Source organism: Garra rufa, chromosome 10, assembly GCF_049309525.1.
Source record: "Garra rufa chromosome 10, GarRuf1.0, whole genome shotgun sequence".
Lineage (NCBI taxonomy): Eukaryota > Metazoa > Chordata > Actinopteri > Cypriniformes > Cyprinidae > Garra > Garra rufa.
Genome location: NC_133370.1, coordinates 25,737,131 through 25,764,455, shown reverse-complemented (window position 1 = coordinate 25,764,455; position 27,325 = coordinate 25,737,131). Strand labels below are relative to the sequence as shown.

At 35.8% G+C, this 27,325-nt stretch overlaps 2 protein-coding genes across 4 annotated transcripts; both read right to left on the bottom strand.

Annotated features, from left to right (window-relative positions):
• Nucleotides 1-781: 781 nt before the first annotated feature.
• tmem59 (transmembrane protein 59) lies at nt 782-5,876 on the bottom strand. Its single transcript, XM_073848961.1, has 8 exons — nt 5,662-5,876; nt 5,376-5,481; nt 5,182-5,276; nt 4,917-5,069; nt 4,542-4,614; nt 1,745-1,877; nt 1,542-1,659; nt 782-1,439 (listed from the first exon to the last, which is right to left on the bottom strand). Exons 1-8 carry the CDS (start codon nt 5,815-5,817, stop codon nt 1,284-1,286), a joined length of 990 nt encoding a protein of 329 aa, XP_073705062.1. The 5' UTR covers nt 5,818-5,876; the 3' UTR covers nt 782-1,283.
• A 544-nt stretch (nt 5,877-6,420) lies between these two features.
• u2surp (U2 snRNP-associated SURP domain containing) lies at nt 6,421-21,745 on the bottom strand. Of its 3 annotated transcripts, XM_073848502.1 has the most exons (26): nt 21,662-21,745; nt 20,660-20,758; nt 20,219-20,330; nt 18,951-19,072; nt 18,789-18,856; nt 18,604-18,692; nt 18,383-18,418; nt 18,181-18,263; nt 17,922-18,087; nt 16,080-16,291; nt 15,473-15,516; nt 11,478-11,582; nt 10,813-10,879; nt 10,572-10,738; nt 10,284-10,446; nt 10,113-10,192; nt 9,943-10,030; nt 9,725-9,862; nt 9,443-9,623; nt 8,878-8,952; nt 8,695-8,758; nt 8,142-8,298; nt 7,949-8,059; nt 7,732-7,853; nt 7,067-7,234; nt 6,421-6,953 (listed from the first exon to the last, which is right to left on the bottom strand). In XM_073848502.1, the coding sequence occupies exons 1-26, from the start codon at nt 21,704-21,706 to the stop codon at nt 6,815-6,817; spliced, it is 2,901 nt and encodes a 966-aa protein (XP_073704603.1). In that variant the 5' UTR covers nt 21,707-21,745; the 3' UTR covers nt 6,421-6,814. The 3 variants fall into 3 exon arrangements, with proteins under 3 accessions (XP_073704603.1, XP_073704604.1, XP_073704605.1); XM_073848503.1 differs by lacking the exon at nt 18,383-18,418; XM_073848504.1 differs by lacking the exons at nt 15,473-15,516; nt 17,922-18,087; nt 18,181-18,263; ... (5 more) ...; nt 20,660-20,758; nt 21,662-21,745 and having other exon boundaries at nt 16,080-16,215.
• Nucleotides 21,746-27,325: the final 5,580 nt, after the last annotated feature.

Here is a 27,325-nt window from a genome sequence, read left to right as displayed (position 1 = left end):
ACAAGTAATAAAAACTCAGTGAGTGTTTTAGCGCAATTTTCTCACGTCATGGGATCACAACACTAAGAGATAGTAAATGTTTTCCTGGATTTTTTTTGTGCGTTCCCGAGATTAGACCTTCCTTAACATAATGCCGAAAACCCGAAGTCTCTAGGTGGTCTGGTTGAGGAGTAGATAGAAGTGCAAGATTGGTGCGCACAGACAGAACAGAAATCATGAGTTAACAATCGCAATTTTGTCCGGTGGAAAATTGCGCTAAAAACCTAAAAGATTGAGAGGGTGCTCGCTGCAGAGCCATATGGGAGGAGCTGCAGCTCCAGCTCCCCCTTGCTGGAGGTAATGGGTGGAGATAGACACCTAACCACACCCTAACCCTACCCCTACCCTATCCCTAACCTTAACTCCACCCATTTGTTCACTCAGAGGTGGAGCTGGACATCAAGAGAGGTGGAGCTGGAGGCCATTTGGCTCTGCAGTGAGCAGTACTTGGAAAGATTCGGGGCTTTTGACAAAACATTCGGGGCTTAAGCCCAATTAGCCACCCCCCGCTCCGCCCCTAAATTCATGAGAAAAGTATCGATTGCGTGAGAGTTGGCAGTATTTAATTGGGTAAATACTTTTTCAACATTCACCCTCACGAATGTAAAAAAAAAAAAAAAAAAAAAAAAGCCCTCGGAAATCAGTTCCAGGAGCAAATATTGCCCCTTAATGGAAAAGTTCATTTCTGACCCTGCAACAGACAAAATATCATCTTTATCTAGAAGGGAAAAACAAGGACAGAAAACTTTTTAGTAGGTTTGTTTATTAACAATATCAAGATGACAAATCTGAGAACTTGCAAAATTTCTTCATTTACAATGCCAATATTATTGATTTTATGACTCTCTCTATGGCAGTTCAAAAAATGTTCACCCACTGCAGCAGAGATATCTCGTACTAAAGCATAAATCAAAATGTTATGGTTTCATTTGTGCAACACACGTTGTACCTCAAATCACAAGCTGTTATTGATCACACCAAGAACACTCAAAAACAAATAAGGGAAGCGAAAAGACTTCATCTCTACAAATGGGCAGTAAACAGTAAAACTGAGATCCTACAGAGCTTTCATTCTGACAGGTAATGCCTTTAAAGTGCCAAAATATTAACAGAATATATTCCCCACAGTCCACGCTTCTCAAAATTTAAAAAGGAGAAACTAGAAACCCATAGTCAAAGCAATTATCACAACTTTGAAAGAGAAAACCCAAAATATCTATTCATTTCTTTGGATGTTAGACTGTTTAGATGTTAGACTGATCCAGATTGACTTTTGACGGAAGGGGTCCGGCTTCCTGCTCCTCCACCCCTGGAGATCTGATGATCACCAAAGAGGACTGCAGATACGGAGTCAATTTCTGCTCCTTCACGTACTCCATATCCCCATATATGCTTAGCTTCTGTTAAAAGGAGGAGAACATGTGGATGAGTTAGTTAAACATAACCAACTAACTAATAATTGGCTAAAAAACATGAAGTTGAGTGAATGTGAAGTGCTTTACCTCAGCAGGGACATACTGGTCAACAGCAGTGGACACCGTGGCACAACAAATCCAGATCAGAACCAAGACAGACAGAACCAGAGTAGTGGTTAGGATCCAGCCAGGCAGCCACGGGTTCCTACAAATACAAAAGATCACGTTGCTTCATATTCAACAAGGTCAACAGACCACAACAAATCATTAGAGATCAAGATGCGACCAACCTTGAGAGACAGCTGAAGAGGTTGTAATCGTCCTCAGAGTTGCTTCTATCGATGAACATGTCTCTGTCTCTCTCCTGCATGAAGCTTCTTGGATAGTCTTTATAAACAGGGCCTTTCATTTCCTGATCTACAACTATTAAACAAACACAAGGAGATCTTGAAACTACTGTGAAAAGTGACACGGTTGAGTCAGCTTTGCTGGCCAATCATGACTGTTATAACATATTTACAGACTTCATAAAATCAAATCTTAAAACTAAAGTCATTTCTGTTCCACTAGCAGCAGCAAAACACAACTTTCTGAAAATGAAAGATACTCCTGGTGTAAAAAACTGGTCAATTAGTTAAGCAAATGCTATTATATTGGTCTGCCACAAGAAGTAGACTCTTTGATGGTGCTAATAGTGTTGCATATATTACATGCTCACATTTAAAGTCATCATGAAATAAAAATCGGAGTCTATTTGCACTAGGTGCCTTGTTGGCAGAGGCTATTTACACTAACTCTGCCCACTACTGTGTAGATGTCCTAGGCAAAAGTACAAAAGACGCTTTATAAATAACAGGCTCCGTGGTGTAGGTAGTAAAATGCATAGTAATGACTTTTGAGACTATGGAACTGAGTTCGAATCTGACTTTTGCTAAACTTGTAGGTCCAGTTTCACAAACAGGGCTTAGACTAAGCCAGGATTAGGCCATAATTTAATTAAGACATTTAAGTAATTTTTAGAAACGTGCTTAGAAAAAAACATTACTGATGTGCATTTTGAGATAAAACAAAGGCACTGACACATTTTAAGATCGGTCAATGGAAGTTTCTTTCAGTTAAAACAGCTCAGACCTACATTTTAGTCTAGGACTAGGCTTAAGCCTTGTCTGTGAAACCGGGGGATAATGTACACTACCAGTCAAAAGTTTTTGATCAGTAAGATTTTTAATGTTTTTTTATACAAGTCTCTTCTGCTCACCAAGCCTGCATTTATTTGATTCAAAGTATAGCAAAAACAGTTAAATTCTGAAATTCTTTTACCATTTAAAATTACTGTTTTCTATTCGAATGCATTTTAAATGTAATTTATTCCTGTGATTTCAAAGCTGAATTTTTAGCTTCATTTCCCCAGTCACATGATCCATCAGAAATCATACTAATATTTTGATCTGCTGCTCAAAAACCATTTATAATTATTATGTTTAAAACAGCTGAATAGATTTTTTTTCCCGGTTTTTGGTAAATATAAAAGAGGAACAGAAGAACAGCATTTATTTTAATAAAAAATGTTTTGTAACATTATAAATGTTTTATCACTTTTGATCAATTTAAATCATCCTCGCTAAATACATTTCCCAATGTGAACTTTGTGTTAACATTATACACTACTTCTAGTTTTTAATCGTGTGACACTGAAGACTAGAGAAATGATGCTAAAAATTTAGCTTTGATCACGGGAATAAATTACATTTTAAAATATATTTAAATAGAAATCAGTTATTTGAATAGTGAATTTTTTTAAATATTTTACTGTTTCTGCTGTGAATAAAACATCTAACTATTATTCACACTTTTTGCACAGAAAATACCAGCTAAAAAACAGATAAAACCAGCCCAAGTTGGTTGAAGCCTGAAGTAGCTGGTTTTAGCTGGTCCAGATAAAGAAGTGGTCAAAACCCCTCTACAACCAGTCCGCTGACCAGATATGACCAGCTAAAACCAGTCAACCAGCTTAGGCCGGTTTTAGCCATTTAATAGAATTTACCGCTATTTGCATTTAGTGTAAATTGCATATAATTAAGAAAATACTATTTTCACTTAGTTTAATAGCTATCTATTAAATAAAAATGCAAATAAAAAATAGTGGTTTTTTTAGCTTATAATTTTTAAACAAGATGCCTTAACTGGGTCTTCCTGTGAAATGACAAACTTCTTTCTGTGACATACATCGTAATTTCATTGACCTAAATCCCAACCCATCCCTACAATCAACCTTAATTTTGCATATAAGTACATCCTTTCAACAATTGACCAGACTAATTCCTTGCTCTACATTTTTCTTGTTTGAAAAATGTCACTTAGGTGTACAACACAATGCAGAAGATCTGCTGCTACTTCCATTATGTTGTGACTTTAAAATATGATATTTTGATTACTAAAGTCTAAAGACATGTTGAACAGTCATTGGAAGACAGACACTTTCTAAATCTTGCTAAAAAAAGAGTTCACTTCCAGAATACAAATTTCCTGAGAATTTACTCACCCCCGTCGTTTTTTTTTTTTTTTTTAAACAACCAAAATGTCAACTTTTTAACCACAAATGCACTAGTCTGACCATGCTGGAAAGATTACACGTGATGTAGGTGGAGTAACCAACCCAGTGTTTACAAATCAAACGTCCAAAATAAGTTTAATACCATTTTACAAAAATGATAAAATGATGTGACAATTTTAAAGCCTATCTTTTTAAACTGAACTACAAACAAAAAACTAAAAATTTTTTTTAGAACATGACAGATCATTTCACTAAATAAGACCCTTATTGCTCATCTGCAATCATGTACAGCCCTTTGAAGCTGCAATTTTGGACCTTTAATCCATTGGCCACCATAGAAGTCCACCATACGGAGAAAATTCCTGGAACGTTTACCTCAAAAAAATGTGATTTCTTTGCGACTAAAGAAAGATAGACATGAACATCTTGGACGACATAGGGGTGAGTAAATTGTCACAATTTTTTTGTTTCAGCAAGTGAACTTCTTTAATAATTATAGAGGAAAATATTATGTGTGTGTGTGAAGTGCTCACAAGTGCTCTGTGACTCCTCAGTCTCGTCTCTCTGGAATTCAAACTGAGGGAAAAACTGAACTTGCGGCTCAGACTAGAAATAAGAGAAAGACAAAAACTGGATCAATGGCACTTAGAAATAAGCTTGACTGCTTACTTTGTACCAGAGGTACCCAAAAAGCTAACACGATTGAGGGCTTTGGCCTAAAAGTAAAAGTGGAGGCATTATGTGCAACTAAATTAATTTATATTCACTAAACGTCAATTCAAAAGTTAAATAAAAACATCTTAAAATGTAAATTAGAAATTAAGATATGCCTAAATGGTATGCCTTATAGACCCAGAATCTCTTTATAAATATATTACATGAATAAAAAGGGTTTATCACAAGATTACCTGGAAAATGACCACTTTGCCATCATCCGCCTGGAGGTAAAATGTCCAGGATGAGGTGATGAAGCTGTGAGCTTGGCTCATCATGTCTTCCCAGAAACCCCTCACCAAAGTCAGCGGGTACAGGAGATGGATTCTGGGCATCATCGTCAACAACTTCCCACCAAAACAAATGAACACACATACAGCGAGCACTGGTGAAATTCATGTAGAATTGATGACTGAAAGATGTAAACATGCAAAGCAATTATTCAAATGTTCTTCACACCTGCTCCATTCTTTGTTCTGCAAATGGCTGTTGACTCTGGCATCCTAGATTGCAGGCGTACTGCTCATCTGACTGGGTGTAGGCTTCACGACAGGCTGCAGGAAGTCAAACACAAACAACCGGTTGCATAACAAACACAGAGATAGGCGAATGCAGGAAGGATTCAGACAGACGGTACTTGATAATAAAATTACCTGACTCGCATTCAGCTTTGGTATCGTTGAGGTCTTTGCTGTCACCCACAAACTGACAGATGGAGAACAGACGACACCCTCTCTGACAGGCGTACAGCGCCTCCTCCTATCACAAAAACAAATAGGCCAAATAAAGAAACGCGGCAAATTTCGCTTTCCTCATTGTTTTTGTTTTAACTCTACAATTCACAAAGTCATATAACATAACCTAACGACTGTCTACAAGTCTCAATAGCGTTTCTTAGTTAGTAAACCAATCCAAACAGGTAGTATGTCTCGTACTCACCCGTGGATAAGTGTGCAAACTGTAAGTCATCTGACATGTTTTATGGCAAGACACCGTGTTTCCCAGAACACCGTCGAAGACGTCGGAAGATGCATATGTGCTCGTAAGTATGCAGCAGAAACTCATCAAAATCCCGCAGGACTTTATTGCACTCATTTTGGTGAACTACCAAACATCGACCGAACGACTCTTCCTTGTTTGTGTACTTGCGGAAATGTCGTGAGATTGACGTATACGCACTATACTGCGCATGCGCCGTGAAGAGATTGTCATCAAAGACTATGGTGTCATACTAAGGTAAGTGGAAACGGTTGTTTTTTTATTTTGAATAAAAAACGAAAATATTAAGAAAACCTTTAGAGTTGTCTAAACCAAAAATTACGTTGATATATTTACGGTAGCAAATTTACAAAATATCTTCATGGAACATGATCTTTACTTAATATCCTAGTGATTTTTGGCATAAAAAACGATTTTGACCCATACAATGTATTTCTGCCTATTGCTACAAATATACCCGTGTTACCTAGGACTGGTTTTGTGGTCCAGGGTCACATATACATCTAGTATTACAGTACTACAGTGAATAATAATAATAAAAAACATACTAAATGCATAAATACAAATATTTTCCACATTTCTATATGAAACATTTTTTACATTTTAAGATGCCCCAAGGATGATCATATTTTGGATCCCATGGCATTTAAAAAACTTTTAAAAATAAGTTTGCTATTTTATAACACACAAACTAAGCCATTTCAGAGAGTAGTCACATAAATTGTGTCTTTATTGAAAAGCAAACATCTATACAACTGAAACTTACACTAATTTAATTTAAGTCAGTTTCAAGGGATCTAAAAACGATGACAAAAAGCAAAAAAAAATAAAAATAAGACAATAGTTTTCAGGTTGATGGATGATTGCCCCAACCACTGCAGTTATTCTCTTATCGGACACTTTGAACATCAAAGGAAGCTCCTAAATGACATTATAAAACACTCTATAGATGACCCTTGAACACTGTTCTTGTGCCATTGTGAGTGAGCTTCAAAAGGACGGGTGAAAGAGGGAATGTCCTTCATACTGATTTACAGGACAAATTTGAGGCACGAAAGACAACCCAGGCATCATTTCATAATGGCCAGAAGTCTCAGTGTTTGCTTTTTTTGGATTTCTTGTGAGAGCGGTGAGGCGATCGTGACCGAGATCTGGATTTCTTTGAAGATTTTTTGGGTGTTCTTGATCTGGACCTGCGCGACCTCTTAGGCGTTCTTGGGGGTGAAGGGGACCTAAAATCATTTAAAAATGAGATAGATCATTAATTTTCACTTCCATAAACACTCCTAAAAGAAACTGACAAGAAAATACGAGCCACAAGATTAAGCGATGACTGTTAATTTACCTTTTAGATGACCTGCGGTTACTATCTCTTGGAGAGTCTTTATAAGACGATCGAGAGCTGTCTTTTGTATAGGACCTATCGGAGCGCTCCGATCGCGGGGAGGGTGACCTGCCTCGCCTACTGCTGCTACTTCGGGTGGGACTGGGGGAGGGACTATGCCTCCGTTTTCTGGGGAGAAAATAAAATTGTTTCAAGACAGCCAAACAAAGATGTATTCCATTTCTTAAATTGTGACTGTGGACCACAAACCTGTTGAAATTGAGATAAATACATGATCTGAAAACGGAATAAATAAGCTTTTCATTTAACTATGGTTTTTAGGATAGGTACAAAGAAATCTTTGAAAATCAAATATTTGAAAATCTGGAACCTGAGGGTGCAAAAAACCTAAATACTGAGTAAAACACATTTAAATTGTCCAAATGAAGCACTTAGCACTATATATAAAACGGTAGAAATTTACAAGATTTTATAAATTTAGAATTTACAAAATACCTTTATGGAACATAATATTTCCTTAATATCCTAATGATTTTGGCATAAAAGAAAAATCGATAATTTTGACCCATACAATAAATTGTTGGCTATTGTTACAAATATAGCCATGCTAAAACTGATTTTGTTGTCCAGGGTCACATTTGTGAAGAAATGTTGAGGTGTCTTACTTTTCTTTTCTGCCTGGTGTGGAGTCATCTTTGTCCTTCTCTTTGTGGGACACATCGGATTTATCTTTGTCTTTTCTTTCCTTTTCTTTCTCTTTGTCTTTCTCTGTCTCTTTCTCCTTCTCCTAAAAATTTTCCAAAAAGAAAAAGTTATTTTCAAACAAAACTGTAACACTAAAGAAATACCAAAAACTACAACAAAAAGAAGCCACATACTAACCCGCTGTAATAATTTGTCCCGGTAAAGCTCTACTTGTTCTTGAATACTCTGTCCAGATTTTTTGGGTCGCTTTCCAGATTCAAGCTCATCTTGAAACTTCATGACTTTAAGCTACAACACAGACACAGAAAATGTATTAAGATCTCTAAACAGCTTTCAAACGTGAAGAAGTACCTTTAGCATTTAGGTATACCTCGATTTCTCGTAGTTTGGCACGTTTCTCCTCACTCATCTCAGAAAACTTGGCAGACTTTGAATCATATTCTTCTCTTACAGGATTACTGTAGGACTGCTGGTCTGCAGCGCTGGAGCTCCTCAGTGAGTCTTTACTATCAGTTTCACGTTTTGAACTATGACAAGAATGTGAAAATGAGATCAAAACATGACAAATGAATTTCCTGCTGCAAAAGCCAACAATTTGCCCCTTTTTTACAATATGTAATATAAGTCTCAGGTGTCCTCAGAATGTGTCTGAAGTTTCAGTTCAAAATACCCCACAGATTTTTTATTATTTCAATTGATAGAACAGTTTGCATGCTCTGCTCTAACGTTTACTGTGGTGTTAGAACTGGTACACTGTTGTCGCTTGCAAAAAACAAAATAGTGGCTTCATGGCTTTGCAAAGAAAAGCTTACTAAGAAGAAAATACTGGGTTGTCCTTTTTTACATTTTCTGGGTTCGTAAATGCACTGGGGCCCAATTATATCACTTAAACATGGAAAAAGTAAAATTTTTACGATATGTACCTTGTTTTACTTTTCTCAGACTCATCTGGCAGATCAAAGATTTCCCATTTTGATGTGGTTACAGCTAAAAACAAAAAAAAATTAAGAAAAATCATGATGTGATTTCAAAATTCTCAAAACTTTATAATGCATATACCAGAAGGAAACTAAGCTTTAAATGCCATAAATGTCATCTACTCTAACCTTGAGCCTGCAAAGCAGCACCATCCACTTCCTCCCATTTTGACGGGGCTACCTTAAAGCCTGGTTTTTGATCCACTGGAAAAAAGCCATTAAAAACATTTATTTTAGAAAATCTGCCACAACATTCTGCAATTGCAACTGTAAAATACATTCTTTTTGATCTTTAAATACAGTGATTTGTTATAGGCCTAATTCAACCAAAAATGAAAATTGCCCCATGATTTACTTACCCTCAAGGCATCCTGGGCATATATGACTTTCTTCTTTCAGACAAATTTAAATATGGATATTTTTCTTATATAATCGCATTGATTTGCTTCAGAAGGCCTTTATTAACCCCCTGGAGCTGTATAGAGTACTTATGATGGATGGATGCCCTTTTTTGGACTTCAAAATCTCAACACCCATTTACTGCCATTATAAAGCATAGCATGTCTTATGGGTGAGTTAGTCAAGGGGTCATTTTCATTTTTTGGTGAACTATCCCTTTAAGATTACCAAATAAGTTACAAAGTGTATGAAAGTTAAATAATAAAAAAAAAAATAATAACGTCAGCATTCTTACAAGGAATACCATCCAGATCATCGTCTGTTCCTTTGATGGGCATTCCATCCAGGTCATCAAGTGGTGCCCCATCAATAGGTGCACCATCTATGGGCATGCCATCAACATCATCCAAAGGAGCACCATCCAGCTCCTCCTCCACAATAGGAGCGCCATCAATATCCTCAGACCTTTCTGGTGGCTAAATGACAATGCAATAAACATCCAATCAGTCTCAACTCAAACCTGACGTCTGAATATCTATGAATCATAACTCAACCAGTCTTTCTCTACGAAGCTAACCTCTGGCAAAGGTTCTGGAGCCTCCTTTTCAGCATCAAGACTGACGAGTCCCAAGAAGATGTTCTGAAGTTTAATCAGGAAGGGATCGGGATACACTGCCCAGTCTTCCCATGCACGGAAACAGGACATTACCCGTTGCTGTGAGGACCAAAATTAAAAAACATAAATTCCAGTCTTTTTAGAAAACCACTGTTTCAAAAAAAAAAAAGATGGCATACCTTGAAATTTTCTGATTGTAAATGGCCCTGTATTGTCTTGTAAGTAGCATTTAGGTCAGAAAATATCTGGCAGAGTTTTGTTTCAAAGCTGTAAAAGAAATGCAAAACACATTAAACAAACAAACAAGAATTTACACCTTGATTGTGCACTCGAAAACTGTAAGACTTACAATTTTCTGTAATAGGAGGCATTAGCAACTTTTGCAGATGAGTTATACAGCACATCCGACACCAGATATAACCTTGCAATCTGAGGGAGAGCAGAAATGCACATGTAAACAGAAGTGACAAGACACATGCAAGATACTTTGTGAATAAAAATTCTGCTGTGTAAGAGTGACCTTCTTTGGCAGAGGTGTTTTAAGTATGGATAGGGACTCAGCGATGCATTCCACAATCTCTTCAGCCGCGTCAGCATGCGTGAGGCAGAAAAACATGCCATCTGCTATGTCGCTCTTCCTCGGCGTGAGACCCCGGAGTAACTCCTCCAATTTATCCCTCTCGCTGCAGAAGAGGAGAATATAAAGTACACATAATCAACAATTTTGCCTATAGCCAAAAGCCTAGCGGCTCCATACTAGAAGAACTGAATATCTGCATAAGCTCCAGATTTTGATATGTAAACATACTCGTCTTTCAAGGAGCCCTTTTTGATGATTTCTTCATCGTCGTCATCATCACGCTCCTCGTCTTCAGGAGTGCCATGTAAATACGGGTTAAGAGGTGGCGGTCGCCATATAGAGCCATTTTTAAACATTCTGAAGTCTTCCGTTTTCCATTTGGTTGGAGATTCGCCCTGTGAGTGGAGATTTTTTACATTTTACATCTGAACATGTTTCTGATAGAAGAATAGAAATAAATAAGGCTAACCTGTAATATGGTGTATAACTTCCACCGGTAATAAACATGAGCAGGACTTTGATTTTCAAATAAAAACCTGTTGAATTCAAACCAAAAGCAAATGTAAATGACCTAAACCATTTGTCAGAACCTTAAAATGAAATTCTGCCATTACTTACTCACCCTCATTTTGTTCCAAACCCATAAGATCTTCATTTATGCTCGGAACACAAATTGAGATATTTTTTTATAAAATCTGAGAGCTTTCTGACCCTGCACGGACAGCAACACAACTGACACATTCAAGGCCCAGAAAGGTAGTAAGGACATTGTTAAAATAGTCCATGTGACATCAGTGGTTCATCCATAATTTTATGAAGCTACGAGAATACTTTATGAGCAAAGAAAACAAATATAACTTTATTTAATTTTATTCTATTTTAATGATGTCCTTAACTACCTTTCTAAGCCTCGAATGTGTCAGTTGTGTTGCTGTCTATGCAGGGTCAGAATACTCTCGGATTTCATAAAAAATACCTTAATTTGTGTCACAAAGATGAACGAAGGTCTGACAGGTTTGGAACGACTTGAGGGTGAGTAATGACAGAATTTTATTTTTTTGGGTAAACTATCCCTTTAAGATGCATTTTGAATTTAAAGGATTTGAGTTAAAAGAAAGATTAAAATGCACTCACCTGTAGAGCGGATTGTTGATCTCTCTGTTCATGATCATGGCTTCAAACATTGGACCCTCACGCACCACAAACTCGATCATTCGATGGATGAGAGAGAGCAAATTCCTACGAGAAAAACACAGTTAAAGCGAAACAGATTCAGCGCCATCACCAGCCACACCTAAACAACTGCTACTGCTACAATATGACATCTGATGAAATGCAACATCCTTGCACTTACTATCCATGAGTCAATAAACATATTTGAGCTTTTAAGATTTAAAACTGACTGGCAGTGTGACAGCTGTAACAATCAAAACATAAATCCTCTCTACATTTATATCTGACTCTCAGCCATAGCATTCTGCCCTCGTAACTTATAATCGTAACTTAGACGTGCTACTGAGAGGCTAAATGTGAGGCCGAGTGATAGTGATCTGTCTTGCTTTTTGACAACAGACAAGTGTGGATGGAGAGGGACAAAATCATGTAAGCACTTCTAGAGTCAGTTAAGGGATAGGGACAACAATTGGCTTCCTGGCTGGCTCGTGAAGTGGCCGATAAAATCAACAGATGATGTTTTTCAAATGTACTGAAACACAAATCACAAGTATTGGAGCCGATCATACCAATGTCAGGCAATCATTCTGTATACTTTCCCCAATCCATCCTGTGACGCTTTTCTGGTCCCTCGCTGCTGCAGACAGTTCAACTTGTGCTGCTCACCAAGGCCAATGTCAAAGGTCACTGAGACTATGGGGATTGGGTGTCGCTTTTGTGCCCTGCTACTGGGGGCAGTTAAAGTGAGCAATAGCCAGAGGGCTGGTTTTGTAAAACTGACACTAGGGTGAATGTGTTTTGTGCAGCATTTTAGTTGATAAATTAGTAGTGTAATGAATGTAGTCTGATAAAATCGGAACAATTCCCTCAAAAACACCCAAACTGGCGAAACGATCTGTCAAGCATGCTGTAACACTGACGTATAGAATAATTCTGTCCACAAGAAGGAACCTAAACACACCAGACAGCATTAAATCATAATGTACACTACACCAAGTTAGGGGTTGGTAAGATGTTTTTAAAAGAAGTCTCTTATGCTCCAAGCCTGCATTTATTTGCTTGTGGCAAAAATGCCACCAAAATGAACAAAAATTAAATAAATTCATTACAAATGGGCCAAAAAAAAAAAAATGCCATGTACAATTAAACCATACTTTGCGGTTGTCACAATTAAAATGAAATGTGAAAATGTGTAAATTTGGGGAATCTAGATTCACTCAGACTGCATCAGATGGCTTTTATACACTGCTTTATGCAATGTTGAGGCTTATAACTAATCGCTTAGATTAGTGACAACACAGTGCAAAATATTATTTCATAGCTTCAGTGATTATAATGGGAGTTTTTGCATAACTAGTGCTAGGGCAGACTAATGTCATGGACTGACATGTACGCTATGAAGCCAGAATGAGACGTGCCCAAAACAAAACAAAAATGTTTTATATTGTTTTCTATATCGATAATATTACAATATAAAGAGAAATAATCTACAATAATAACTGTTGTCATAATATTGCAGCCCTATGAGATCCTGTTTTTTTACATTTATAATTTAGATCCAACTTTAAACAGTGCAATTACAAAAATTGCCCTGACAAATGTAAAAAATGCCCCTGGAAATCAATTCCAGAGGGCAAATATTAGCCCCTTAAATGGAAAAGTTAATTTCTGACCCTGGTAAAAACAGTGACAAATCACTACAATTTAAAATAACTTTTCTGTTTTAATTTATTTTAAAATGTAATTTATCCCTGTGATGGCAAAACTGACATTTCAGCAGCCATTACTCCAGTCTTCAGTGTCACGTGATCCTCAGCAGTGCTGAGGAAATTTACTTTTAAAAGTAATGAATTACAAGATTGCGTTACTCCATATGAAAAGTAATCACGTTAGGTACTTTTTTGTGAAAAGTAATGCATTACATTACTTTTCCATTAGTCAAAGTGCCAAAAGTGAAATTAATAAGCCTCAGTCTGAAGGAAGTGCCTCTGGTCTGCATCTCACTCCCAATTTCTCTCAACATGGGACAGAAGAGGTGTCAGTGAATAAATGTAAAAACAAAGTAACCTGCGTTATTTATTAAAAAAAAAAAAGGTATCTCAGATATTTCCTTGCAAATTTAAAAGTAATGCGTTAGTTACTTGAAAAAAGTAATCTGATTACATAACTTGCATTACTAGTAATGCTTCAGTGATATTATAAAATGCTGATTTGCTACTCAAGAAACATTGCTTATTATTATCAATGTTGAAAACAGTTGGGCTGGCATATATTTTTGTGGAAAATCTGATATATTATAGCATTTAAGACATTTCCTCGAAAGAGAAATCTTTGCAGCTTGCCTTTACTGTCATTTTTGGTCAATTTAATGAATCCCTGCTGAATACTGATGATGTTATTTGAATATTAAGTTCTTAAGAACTTAACAACCCCAAACTTTTGAATGGTAGTGTACAGTCGTGGCCAAAAGTTTTGAGAATGACACAAATATTAGTTTTCACAAAGTTTGCTGCTCAACTGCTTTTAGATCGTTGTTTCAGTTGTTTCTGTGATGTACTGAAATATAATTACAAGCACTTCATACGTTTCAAAGGCTTTTATCGACAATTACATGACATTTATGCAAAGAGTCAGTATTTGCAGTGTTGGCCCTTCTTTTTTAGGACCTCTGCAATTCGACTGGGCATGCTCTCAATCAACTTCTGGGCCAAATCCTGACTGATAGCAACCCATTCTTTCATAATCACTTCTTGAAGTTTGTCAGAATTAGTGGGTTTTTGTTTGTCCACCTGCCTCTTGAGGACTGACCACAAATTCTCAATGGGATTAAGATCAGGGGATTTTCCAGGCCATGGACCCAAAATTTCAACGTTTTGGTCCCTGAGCCACTTAGTTATCACTTTTGCCTTATGGCACGGTGCTCCATCGTGCTGGAAAATGTATTGTTCTTCACCAAACTGTTGATGGATTGTTGGAAGAAGTTGCTGTTGGAGGGTGTTTTGGAACCATTCTTTATTCATGGCTGTGTTTTTGGGCAAAATTGTGAGTGAGCCCACTCCCTTGGATGAGAAGCAACCCCACACATGAATGGTCTCAGGATGCTTTAAGGTTGGCATGACACAGGACTGATGGTAGCGCTCACCGTTTCTTCTCCGGACAAGCCTTTTTCCAGATGCCCCAAACAATCGGAAAGAGGCTTCATCGGAGAATATGACTTTGCCCCAGTCCTCAGCAGTCCACTCGCCATACTTTTTGCAGAAGATCAATCTGTCCCTGATGTTTTTTTTGGAGAGAAGTGGCTTCTTTGCTGCCCTTCTTGACACCAGGCCATCTTCCAAAAGTCTTGGCCTCACTGTCCGTGCAGATGCGCTCACACCTGCCTGCTGCCATTCCTGAGCAAGCTCTGCACTGGTGGCACTCCGATCCCGCAGCTGAATCCTCTTCAGGAGACGATCCTGGCACTTACTGGACTTTCTTGGATGCCCTGAAGCCTTCTTAACAATGCAGTGGAAAGCTTTTTTTGGGATTAAGTTAATTTTCATGGCAAAGGAGGACTATGCCATTTATCTGATCACTCTTCATAACATTCTGGAGTATATGCAAATTGCTATTATAAAAACTTAAGCAGCAACTGTTCTAATTTCCAATATTTATGTAATTCTCAAAACTTTTGGCCACGAATGTATGTCAACAAAAACGATAGAAATAACAGAACTCTCTCTACTAATATGAACTTCACTATCTGAGCAGTATGATGCAAACCCTTTATAGAGAAACGCAATGCATGTGTGTGTCTTGTATTGTTAGTAGCTGCTCCGTATTTTCATGCAAGGCCTTAACTATTGCTCAATCAAACCAGCCTCTGGTAGCATGGATATGGCCAATCTTTCAAACTACAGAGATGGGATAAGTTCTCTACATTTCATAAGAATTTGGAAAAAAAGAAAAACATGTACCTTTCTGTTGGGATAACCACTTTGACTATGGCTTGCGACAGAGTCTGGATATGAAGTCACATCAGATAATAAACATAGAATATATGTGAGTATTGTTAAAAAGAAACAGGCATAACACTAAATGCAACATATACTCCTACAACAACAAATGTGTTCTACTGTGTCAGTTTTAAAACTTTCCTAACACAGTCCTTAGAGAAAGATCATCTGCATCCATAAATATATATTTTTAAAAATCTCTTTACATTTCATTTAACAGACGCTATCAAATGTGTACAATTTCATCCTAATTTGCAGCCAAAACCTATAAAATGTCTTGTGCAATGAATAATCTAGTCTCCAAAACACTTACCGGTACAATCAGCATGGTACATATGTAATTTAGATGACTGATTTATTTAGATAAATTGCTTATTGCTAATTTATTAAAATTGCACGATTCTATTGGCAAAACATTTTTTATAAAGAAGATCAAGCCGTAAAAGGTCTGCACCTCTTTCCACACACAAATTAAATTTATATATAAATATGTAAACAAGTCATTTCTCCTAACTACTTTTATAACCATGCTAACCAAAATCAGTTTGTCCCACGTATGCCAAGTTACCTTCTCAAACTCCTCTTTGCACTTTGGAGGGGGAGGCATAGGAGCGTTGGGATTCTTCAGCCTCTCTTTGGGCTGGCCGTTGAAGGGCAGTCCAGAGGGTGGAGGCGGGAGGGTGTGCTCCATCATTGAAGGTGGAATGTATATGGGGTGAGGAGGAATTGGTACACCTTTGCCCCATCCCAGTTTCATTTCAAAATTCATTATCATTTTGCCTGAAATGAACAGCATGTGGCAAATTATTCACTGGTTTTATGAGCGATTAATATTTAAAATCTCAGAGAGCAGGACGACCAATTGCTGAAATAAAGCTAACATAAACCTATCAGATATCACTCTACTTAAACCCACTAGCATAATTTCTGCAATTCAACTTATATTTAATATTTGCTTTATTTATGTTGGTTAAAAACAATTGTAAACATGAAATTAATAAATATGGAAAAAATAATCTGTAAATTTAACAGATATGTGTGACGCCTGGACCACCCGGTCTTAAGTAGCAGAGCAATAGCCAAAAATACACTGTATGGGCCAAAATCATTAGAATATTAAATAAAGATCATGTTTCATTAAGATATTTTTTAAATTTCCTACCATAAATATATAAAAACTACATTTTTGATTAGTAATATTCATGGCTAAGAACTTCATTTGGACAACTTTAAAGGCGATTTTCTTAATATTTAGTTTTTTTGCACCCTCAGATTTCAGATTTTCATTTTAAGTTCATTTATTCAGCTTTCAGATGATGTATAAATCTCAATTAAAAAATATTTACCCTTATGACTGATTTTGTGGTACAAGGTCACATATTTTAGATAGCAACGTCTTAATTCTTTAATCTTATTACTGTATTTTTCAAAAATAAAGAAGCTAATAAACATGAATATAAAAAAATAGTAGTATAAGTGGGCCCTATAAAAATCAGTTTTATTGTTTTCCAAATTCCATTTAATTTTTTTAAATTAAACTTTTAGATTGTTTTTTCCATTTTAATTTTTTGAGACTCTGTTTTATGGTAAGATTAAATTCTATTAATCAAAAAGCTTGTCTAATTAATTGAAATCACACACAATTTAAACAAGTTTAACAAAAATGACATTGAGGCCCTATGAAATACATACTATTCCCCCCCCTCAAATTCAGTTTTATTCTTTTTTTTTTTTTTTTTTTACCAAATTCTGTGTTTTCCATTAATTTTCTGGGTTCCAGTTGAATGGTTTCATTCAATTTTAATAATCAAAAGCATCTCTAAACAACAAACTTAAAATATTATTTTAAATCTTTTTTACAGAAACACTGTGTTATATATTTACGTTTTTCTGGTAAATAAATTCTGGTAAATACTTCTTAAAAATAATGTTGTAGTACTAATTTTATTATTAGTAGTACTACTATCATTACATAAAATAATGTATTCATCACAGTTTCTTCAAATTAAACCAAACTTTTTCTAACAGGTTGTTGTGAAGACATTTACGTTTCTGTTTGTATATGATATGATGGTAGTTTTGGGTTTTCTCACAAGAAACCATAAAATGCTTATGAAGTGACTTTACGGGCAGTTCTAGAGATTATGTTTGTGTTTTCATGTACGCATGTTGATTCATTCCATGACATTTTGCACTTTACAGTAAATTCCACTTTTATGACTGGATTCCATGATCCCACACACGTTTTCTGCATCGCAGAAATCATAGGGCCCTATATAACTACAGAATTCCCACTTCCGACACGTATCATCCAAAAACAAAAATGCATGTGATAAATAAAACATTCTGAATATCGGCTGATATATTGCATTACATTAAATGAATAGATTAAATAAACAAATATATTTACCATTTAAATGTTTAAGTGCACGTTCAGCATCTCTCCTCGTCATGAAGGCTACAAAACCGCAGTTCCTTTCTCTGGCCCTTTCCTCATCAGTCCTGGGCCACATAATTTTTACACTGGCTAATGGACCATAGCGACCGAATTCCTGACAGAGCATTTCCTCATTCATCTGGAGCGTGAGAGAGTATGTTTTAGCATGGGAAACTCTGGGTTTCAGACGTCACCTAACAACAATTATCATGAAAAAGGAAATACCAATTACCTGAGGATTTATGTTACCCAAATAGAGATTTGTAGTCGTCGGATCACCAACATCATGTGAGCCAGGAGCAGAATCATCCAAGACTGAAAAGCAAAAGAACAGCTCTAAATAACATCTGACGTACTTCCATCTCTTCTTCCATGATGGGGTACATAAACAACAAAATGGTCATTGCATTACACAGTATATAAAACAAAATTACCACTGGACGGACGGTTTCTTCGTGAAGAACCATCCGCTAAAAGCAGAAGAAAAGCAGTGTGAATTTTGTTTCCTGAATTTTAAAAGCGTATACGCCGCTGCATTGCGGCAGTGGCCAAGACATGTGGAAGGGGCACAAACTTCACTGGGTCCATGAGTGAAGGTAGGGGAAACTGACTGTTTTGGTGAGCAAGAAAAAAACAACATGAATAAAGAACTTACAGGATCGCCTTCCTTCCGTTGCGGGAAGAGGCTCAAAACGACTGACTCGGCCTTTCAACCGGTGACGTTCATCGCGCTCCTCCTGTATCCTACAAAAACAAAGGTTTTATGAAATTATGAATTATGACTTGAAATGATCATTCAGGTGCTGCCTTTTTTTGATTAGGGATTTAAAGAACACTCACTGTTTCAGTTCTTCTTTGAAGAGTTCAAGGTTGCTCTTTTTCTTTTCTTTGTCTCCCTTTTTCGATGCCTATGCAATATAACAGAACAATTATGCAGGAGTTACATGACAAAACAGATGCTTTATAATAAGGTCAGATGGAAATAAATGACAAGAGACTCACATTGCGTTTATCTAATGCTAAAAACTGTGGTGGAGTTTCCAAAGGTAAAAAAGTTTTAGCCTCCATAACCCTTGATTTCGGTTTGTACAGCTTTCCTTTCTTTTCATCAGCCGCTGCTTCCTCTGTAATAGACACGTAACACAGATATCAAAACAGAGACAATTAAGAGGAATGTATAATACAAACATTTTGATCATTTAAAAGAAAAGTTCAAGAAACATCTACTCTTCAAAAGTTGGGAGTCAGTAAGAATGATTTATTTAGCAAAATGTATGTATAAAGTGCATGATGTATACACTACCAGTCAAAAGTTTTTGAACACTAAGATTTTGTATGTTTTGTGTTTAAGTCTCTTCTGCTCACCAAGTCTGCATTGATTTGAGTCAAAGTACAGCAAAAACAGTAAAGTAAAACATTTTTACTAATTAAAATAACTTTTCTATTTGAATATATTTTAAAATGTAATTTATTCCTGTGATTTCAAAACTGAATTTTTAGCATCATTACTCTAGTCACATGATCCTTCAGAAATCATTGTAATATTCTGATTTGCTGTAAAAAAACAAAAAAAAAACAAACATTTATTATTATCCTTATGTTAAAAACAGCTGAGTGGAATTTTTTCAGGTTTCTTTGATGAATACAAAGTTCAAAAGGACAGCATTTATCTAAAACGGACATCTTTTGTAATATTATATGCATTTCTCATTACTTTTGATCAATTTAAAGCATCCATGCTACATTAATTAATTTCTATAATTTCCTTCTATAAAAGGACTGAAGACTGGAGTAATGATGCTAAAAATTTAGCTTTGATCACAGGAATAAATTACATTTTAAAATACATTCAAATAAAAAAAACAATTTAAACAGCAAAAATATTTCAAAATGTTACAGTTTTTGATGTACTTTGGATCAAGTAAATGCAGGCTTGGTGAGCAGAAGAGATTTCAATTTCAAATAAATTCTGCTCTTTTAAACTTTATATTCATCAACGAATCCTGGAAAAAAATGATCACGGTTTCCCAAAATTATTACGCAGCACAACTGTTTTCAACACTGACAAAAAGAAATGTTTCTTGAGCACCAAATCAGCATATTTGAAAAATTTCTGAATGATCATGTGACACTGAAGACTTTTTAAAACATTTTTAAAATTCTTAAGGATTTATGCATTTACAGCATTTGTTTTATGGTGGAATTAAAATAACAGAAAAAAAAAACCTTTGATAAAAAAATCTTGCAACATTCACACACGATAATCCTACCTTTAGTAGCATTAGCAATCCCTCCACGTACAAAGGTCTTCACTTTTCCTTCACCTCCCTCAAAAGCAGCGAGAAATTCCTCATAGATCTCCGCAGCTGCTCTTTCATCTTCCTGTGAAATATCACAGTTTGTCTCAGATATTTATCGTAGTAAAATAATGTTGAACTTGTGCCATAAAGCGTAGACGTATGGCGAAATGAAAACAATGTGTTCTAAAATAGGCCATGCTTAATATCCTGGAATGATACTCTGACATACTTACATTTAAAAATAAAAATAAAAATAGCATAGTCCATGTCCATCATACACTACATGATTTTTGTGAATATCTTTGGACCAGCTCTGACTAGTGTTGACTCCTTCAGACTGCATATTGACGAAAAAAAAATCTGGGCATAAGTCATGTAGTGAATTCCAGTCTTCAGACCTCATCTGCTTACCTTCTTCTTGAGTTCATCCTGCTCTTTCTTACTTAGTGTTCTTTTTGCAACTGCCATCTTGCCAATACTGAAGGCCTTTAACTTACTTTCCAATATAGCCTGCATGAAAATAGGAAAAAAAAAAAATTAGTATACAAGTCAGGGACATTTTCCTCTAACAATAGAGACCTTTAGCTTCTTGGCTATGGAAACAGATGTTAATGCATTTATATACAGTCCAAAATTCATAAAAACTAAAAGCACAAAACGAAAAAACAATGACCTTATCCATATTTGGTAATGGTTTGTTTAGGTTCTCTGAATTAAAGATTCTCAATAAAGAGGTGGACTTTGCAGCAACCTATCACTGAGTACATCCAGACATATAAGCTGGAGTGTCCAATATGACACCAGAAGTATCATGATCATATATAGTATACTGTACATTTTTAGCTGTGTCTTTATTTCTGTTGGCACGTTCACGTGGCTAGTAACACTAGCAAACATGACCATGTTAGCTTGTCAAAGCAAAACCAACAAGTTATCACAATCATGCGCACACAAATGCGCAATTAATATATTTACACCACTAATAAACAAACCCCATCTCATCTCTATAGAAATATAACATCCAGAAATGAATGCAATACAGTATTATTCATAGACTATGCTCGTGTTAGCTCTATCAGCAAACAACAGACACAAACAGCTTATTTCATGTTCTGTGGTGGTGTCAAGAGTATTTCGAAACCTAATATAAAAAGATCAAATGCAGCATATATGGCTAACAGGTTATAGTCTGTTAATGTGCATTATAGAAACAAAATCTGTGCAGCCGCCGGTTGTCTAGCTAACTGCACTGCTAGCGAGTTAGCATCATTACCGAGCCGTTCAATCAACCTTTCTCGTATAACAAAGCGACACACTACTGATTCAAACTCAAATGTGTTCCGCTTTTGTAATCGTTAACAAGAAAGATTGGTTTTAATATACTGAAATAAAGTAGAAAGGTCAAAAAAATACCTTAGAGTTGGCTTTCTGCGCCCCACCTGGCGTTTTGTCCGCCATTTTGCCCGACACTGTGCAAGCGCGTGAGGCGCGTTCACTCTCCCAGATTGAACGAGCCCATTTGACGTGTATTACTGAAGACCGGTCTGAGTGAGACTGTCATGGACTTGTCATCTGAGCACAGTCTGTGTACTTGTATATGTATAGGTAGGTTATGTTAACTGTTAATGATGCACAAGACACTGGAATTTAGAATGCACTTTCTAAAGAGTTGTTTTGTTTAATGGATGGGAGGAGGAAGCTGGTTTATTGGTTTTAGATGGTCTAGCCTGACCAGATGAAAGCCTGAGAAAGCTGGGAGACCATCTAAGACTATCAAACTATATAACAACCTATTTTACAGTAGCTGCAACTGCCATGCTAATTGATTTGCAACAAGAAATGACATACAGACCGGTTTATATCACATACCTGTAGGCTACAGTTGAGTTCAAAAGTTTACATACACTTAGCATAATCTGCAAAATGTTAATTATTTAGCAAAATAAGAGGGATCATACAAAATGTATGTTATTTTTTATTTAGCACTGACCTGAATTAGATATTTCACATAAAAGAGATTACATACAGTCCACAAGAGAAAATAAGTTAAATTTATAAAAACTACCCTGTTCAAAGGTTTACACACACCTTGTTCTTAATACTTTGTTGTTACCTGAATGATCCACAGCTGTGTTTTTTTGTTTAGTGATAGCTGTTCATGAGTTCTTTTATTTGTCCTGAACAGTCAAACTGCCCTCTGTTGTTAAGAAAATCCTTCAGGTCCCACAACTTCTTTTGTTTTTCAGCATTTTTGTGTATTTGAACCCTTTCCAACTGACTGCATGATTGTGAGATTCACAATGAGGGCAGCTGAGGGACTCATATGCAACTATTACAGAAGGTTCAAAATGCTCACTGACGCTATAGAAGAAAAAACGATGCATTAAGAGCAGGGTTTGAAAATTTTTGAACAGAATGAAAACGTACATTTTTCTTATTTTGCCTAAATATCATATTTTTTTTCATTTGGTGCTGCCTTTCAGAAGCTACAGAAGATACTTACATGTTTCCCAGAAGACAAAATAAGTGCCTGATCTTCAAATTCAAAACATTTTCACCCCTGGCTCTTAATACATAGTTTTTTTCTTTTTGAAGCATTGTTGGAAATGGTTCAAATACACAAAAATGCTTCTTTAGAAAAGGATTCTTTTTTTAAAGAACAGTGGGCAGTTTACCTGTTCAGGACAAACAAGGGACTCATGAACAACTACCACTAAACAAAAAGCCTTGCTTGCTCTGTAAATGAAATGCAGCATTTGTCTTCGCCCTGGCAGTTTTCATGACATGCATTTTTTATCATTTCATATTTCTACTCATTCCATGTTTCTATATTATAATTTCAAAACCAAAGTATTACTTTCATAAATGTGTTAATATAGCAGTAATTCCAGCATAAATGTATGCCACCTCCATTCGGCTTTAAGCAGTCTATGCACCTTTTTAAAACATACACACCACTTCAAATTCAGCTTCTGTCCAAATGGTAATGCAAAAATAAACTGCTAATAGGCAGCATAAAAAGCTATTCATACTCAAAATCAGTGTATGCTGAGTTGTTTACAAATCACTTTTTATATGTATAATATTTCACAGATTAAAGCATAAGTTGCCTGTAAAACCTCCAATAAAGCTGATCATATTAGTTGACAGTGAGACAAGTTAAATGTATTCTCTGTTTAAGTTACCCAGTTTTAGTATATACCAGTACGCAGTTTAAACAGTACACTGTTTTAATATTCATGCAAAGATTTGATTTGTTTTGCAGTAGATGTCTGTTATCATGTTGTAGTTGAGGTAGCTGGCATGACATTATTTTACAACACCACTTCACAACAACCTTGAAGGAGCTTGAAACTATTTAATCTTCATAAAGCAACAATACACTGTCAAAACCACAATGAACAATAAAACAAAAAACGGTAGAATTTAATTTTTGACACATTTTCAAATTGTTTTATTATTAAACAGTTGAAAACAATAACCCTATCAGTAACCTTAAACAAATACACAAAAATAAAAAGGATAACCTTGTAATTGATCTGTTTGCACATGATAGTGATATGCAAACTAGTTTATAAAAGGAAATATGTAAAAAGAAAGTTTGCTAATGCAAACAAAGGCGACTGAAGCGCTTCTTTCTAAGTTTAGGCTAAACCTCAATTTAAAGAAACAACATTAGAATACTACTAAACAGGCAGCTTTACATTTGTTGAGGGATATGTGGCTTCGCTCTTGGCATTCACCGCGTGCCTTAATTGAAATACATTAAATCAAGGTCCACTGTGAACACGTACAGCGAGAGCCTAAAGAAAGATTCCTCTGGGCCTGATGAAAATCTGAATCATAGATTTAGGACATACATCATGACTTGATAGTCTATGCACCGCAGGTCAGACAAATCGTATTCTGCCAACAGGTGTATTTATTCAAAAGCCTTAGGCCTATTTCGATATGATTCTCATCCTGATTAAATAATGCTGAATGTTTCCTTATCCGGTGAGCCTGCTAAAGAGCCTGTGGTCTGATGGACAAAGCACACAGCCAGGGGCAGTGCTTTCAGAATGCCTGCACATCCACAGCATCAAATACAGCCTTCCATCCATGTAACCTATAAAACATCAAAATCATAACAGTTTAACCATAATGGCAACCAGGCGTATTTGACATGCAATAGCAGAATAACGTAGACATTAGACAACACACGCAAATAAATCCCCAAATATATGCCTCGTATAAGATATTAAAAGAAAAACGGATTATTAATCCAAATATCCACTAATTAGATCGTACCAGAATGCGCAGAACATTGATAAGGTTGTTATTTAATCCCGCTGCTGTCGGAAGGCAGCATCCGTGTTAATACCCCGCATCATCACTGCATCATCCCACAAGGGTGGATGAGACCGGTTTATTATCTACGTTCATTTTACGATTTAGGCGTTCATATACATACCTCTGCGAAGCCATGCAAAGCTGTTCATATCGCTGCTTAATATTAAAGCGGGCTTTCAAATAAATGAGATCCACCGACATAAATATGGAAACTGCGCCGAGCGCTACATTGCAAGGGAGGCGCGTGACGTCACCATGCAGACAGATGTTCAATCCCTGCGTCCTTGAGTTTAGCTATAGCCTATGTTAGCCAACAAATGACATGCCAAACGATTGATTGATTGATTTTAATACTGGTATGCCAACAGCTAGTAGATATGTATAAAAAAGGAATAAATAAATAAAATAAAGTAGCTAGATTCGGACATTGGGTAGCCTACATTTGAATTAGCTACATTTCGGGAAAATGACAAAGCCACATTATTATTATTATCAAATATATGTTTCATTTTATTATTTATATTTAATTTATCTTATATGTGACCCTGGACCACAAAAAAACAGTCATAACGGTCAATTTTTTTTTGCAGTTGAGATTTATACATCAACTGAATAAATAAGCTTTCCATTGATGTATGGTTTGTTAGGATAGGACAATATTTGGCCGAGGTACAGCTATTTGAAAATCTGGAGTCTGAGGGTGCAAAAAAAGAAAAAATCAAAATACTGAGAAAATCGCCTTTAAAATTGCCCAAATGAAGTTAATAGCAATGCCTATTACTAATAAAAAAAAAAAAGTTTTGAAATAATTACTGTAGGACATTTTCAAAATATTTTCATGGAACATTCATAAAAGAAAAAAAAACTGTCATTTTGACCATACAATATATTTTCGACTATTGCTACAAATATATCCATGCTACTTAAGACTGGTATGCTCCAGAGTCACATATTTTTTGTGATCGGCCCAATTTCCGATCACGTGATCAGATCGGGACATCCCTAGTTAAGAGCCCTTTGAAGCTGCATTTTGGAAGTTCAAACTCAGGGGCACCATAGAAGTCCATTATATGGAGAGAAATCCTGAAATATTTTCCTCAAAAAACAATTTCCTTACAACTGAAGAAAGAAAGACATGAAGATCTTGGATGACAAGGGGGTGAGTTTATTTTCCACAAGTTCATATGATTCTTTAGGGTCTTAATGTAAAGTCTATCATATACTTTGTTTAGAAATTCTCAATAGTAGTGTAAAAAAAAAAACCCTTTTACCTTGTCAAAATCAGCTCTGCAAAAAATCAACTCATTTTATTGCATGGTCCCTTTAAATGCAAATGAGCTCTGCTTGTCCTGCCCCTCTCTGCCTGGGATGATGAGTAGTAATGTTTACTTTAGCCGCATTTAGCCACGTTTAGCCGTGTTTAGCGGCACAACTTGCCAACAAGCACATTATTAAGAAAAGCCGTTTGCAAAGATGAATAAAAAACTCTGGTCTAAGGTAAGGCTCATGTCAATCAACTATCGTGGGAGCGGAGGAAGCTGAGAATGACCTGATTTTAAAAAGGGGATATTACTTTTAAAGATTTAAAAAAACACCACTGGGTGGATTTTTATTATTGTAGGGTGGTTGTGTACACAAACTACAAACACACATTAATGTTCAAACTACACGTAAAAGTGAGTTTTGCATCCGATGACCCTTTAAGAACTAGATTGACCAGGTCTAACAATTAACCAAGTGGTAATCAATTAATGAGACTTTATTACCAATTATGACCAGTCTTGAAGAAAAATAAATAAATTATGATGCAGTGAAATCCAGGCAGACGAGCAATGATTTTGTCACAGATTAATTTTAGAAGAAGGAAAAACAAATGTATAAAATAAAAGTGTTAAGTTAATACAATGGAAACATTAAGTGAATATGAACACTGTAATAAGTTCAAACTTAATTAGATCAATAGTATACAGTGTACAATGGTGGCCAAAATTGTGACCCTGGTCCACAAAACCAGTCCTAAGTAGCACAGATAGATTTGTAGCAATAGCCAAAAATACATATTATTAATTTTCCTTAATGCCAAAAACAAATTCCCAATAAAATATCTTGTACATTTCCTACCGTAAATATATATATAAAAAAAAAAAATTCTCATTAGTTATATGCATTGCTAAGAACTTCATTTGGACAAATTTAAAATAGATTTTTTTTTCACTCTCAGTTTCTAGATTTTCAAATAGTTGTTTCTCGGCCAAACATCTTGTACCGTCAATGACTAATTCTGAGAAACATTATTACTCAGGCAGTAGTTGAAAGATATACATTACCTAACAAAACACCAGTAAAGAAGATATTTTAAAATGTGCATTACATACACAGTTTTTGGAGAATTATTAATATGTCGAAGTCCACTGAGTAGAATTTTATCAGGTTTCTTTGATAAACAGAAAGTTAAAAAGAACAGCATTTATCTGAAAGAGAAACCTTTTGTAACATTATAAATGTCTTTATCATCACTTTTGATCAATTTAAACCCCCCTGGCTAAATAAAAGTATTAATTTCAAGTGTGCGTTTGGATATGTAGGTACATCATTATTTGTTTGTGTGTGTTTCCATATGTGCATGTGATGTAGCTTATGTTTTGTGTGACAGAGAGGGCTTCAAGTGGATATACCGACTATTGAAAGGATTTCTTTATTAATCCATAAAATTACAATTTTGTTATGTGATGGCAAGGTTTTAAA